This window comes from Phytophthora parasitica (assembly GCF_000247585.1).
Source record: "Phytophthora parasitica INRA-310 unplaced genomic scaffold supercont2.462, whole genome shotgun sequence".
Lineage (NCBI taxonomy): Eukaryota > Oomycota > Peronosporomycetes > Peronosporales > Peronosporaceae > Phytophthora > Phytophthora nicotianae.
The window spans coordinates 4512-5009 of record NW_008649448.1 but is presented as its reverse complement, the minus strand read 5'-3'; the positions used below and the strand labels follow the sequence as shown (position 1 = coordinate 5009).

At 44.2% G+C, this 498-nt stretch overlaps 1 protein-coding gene across 1 annotated transcript; it reads right to left on the bottom strand.

Moving 5' to 3' along the window:
• Positions 1–172: 172 nt before the first annotated feature.
• On the bottom strand, positions 173–487 carry PPTG_24972 (hypothetical protein; the record flags this gene model as incomplete). Its single annotated transcript, XM_008919058.1, has 2 exons — positions 173–204; positions 265–487. The coding sequence occupies 2 exons, from the start codon at positions 485–487 to the stop codon at positions 173–175; spliced, it is 255 nt and encodes an 84-aa protein (XP_008917306.1).
• Between the last annotated feature and the right edge of the window lie 11 nt (positions 488–498).

The window sequence follows — 498 nt, the reverse complement described above, 5'->3', positions numbered from 1 at the left end:
ATCTCTTTCAACCAATTAGTTTAGCAGAATTCTGCCAACCACTCGTTGGCAAACACCTTTCATTTAGAATATCACTTTAGGAGGAAACCCGAAACACAAACATAAACATAAATAACAGTTCTCAATTTTACGGTAAATCGGGTTTTGCTTTCTCATTTAAGTAAATCTAAGCTTAAGCAAACTGCGCTTCCTCACACACGTGCGCTAAAGTGTAAGCCGAAGTAGTGGGCACACAGCGAGCCCATTACAATCCACAACAAATACTGTTCACTTGCGCATTCGCTGCACTGTAGCCCATAGAATTCTCTGCTACTGTCACGGGTTCAAGTCTAGGACAGTGGCCTGAGCCACCCAGGACGATACTCGTAGCGCTAATTAAGATGTCGAATGAGAGGAGAAGCTTGTCACATGACAGGAATGACCAGTGAAGTCCGCCATGAGCGTTGATGGCGCTTGTAGCCGAGGAAACGAGTTTGACCAATACCATGATGCATTTTT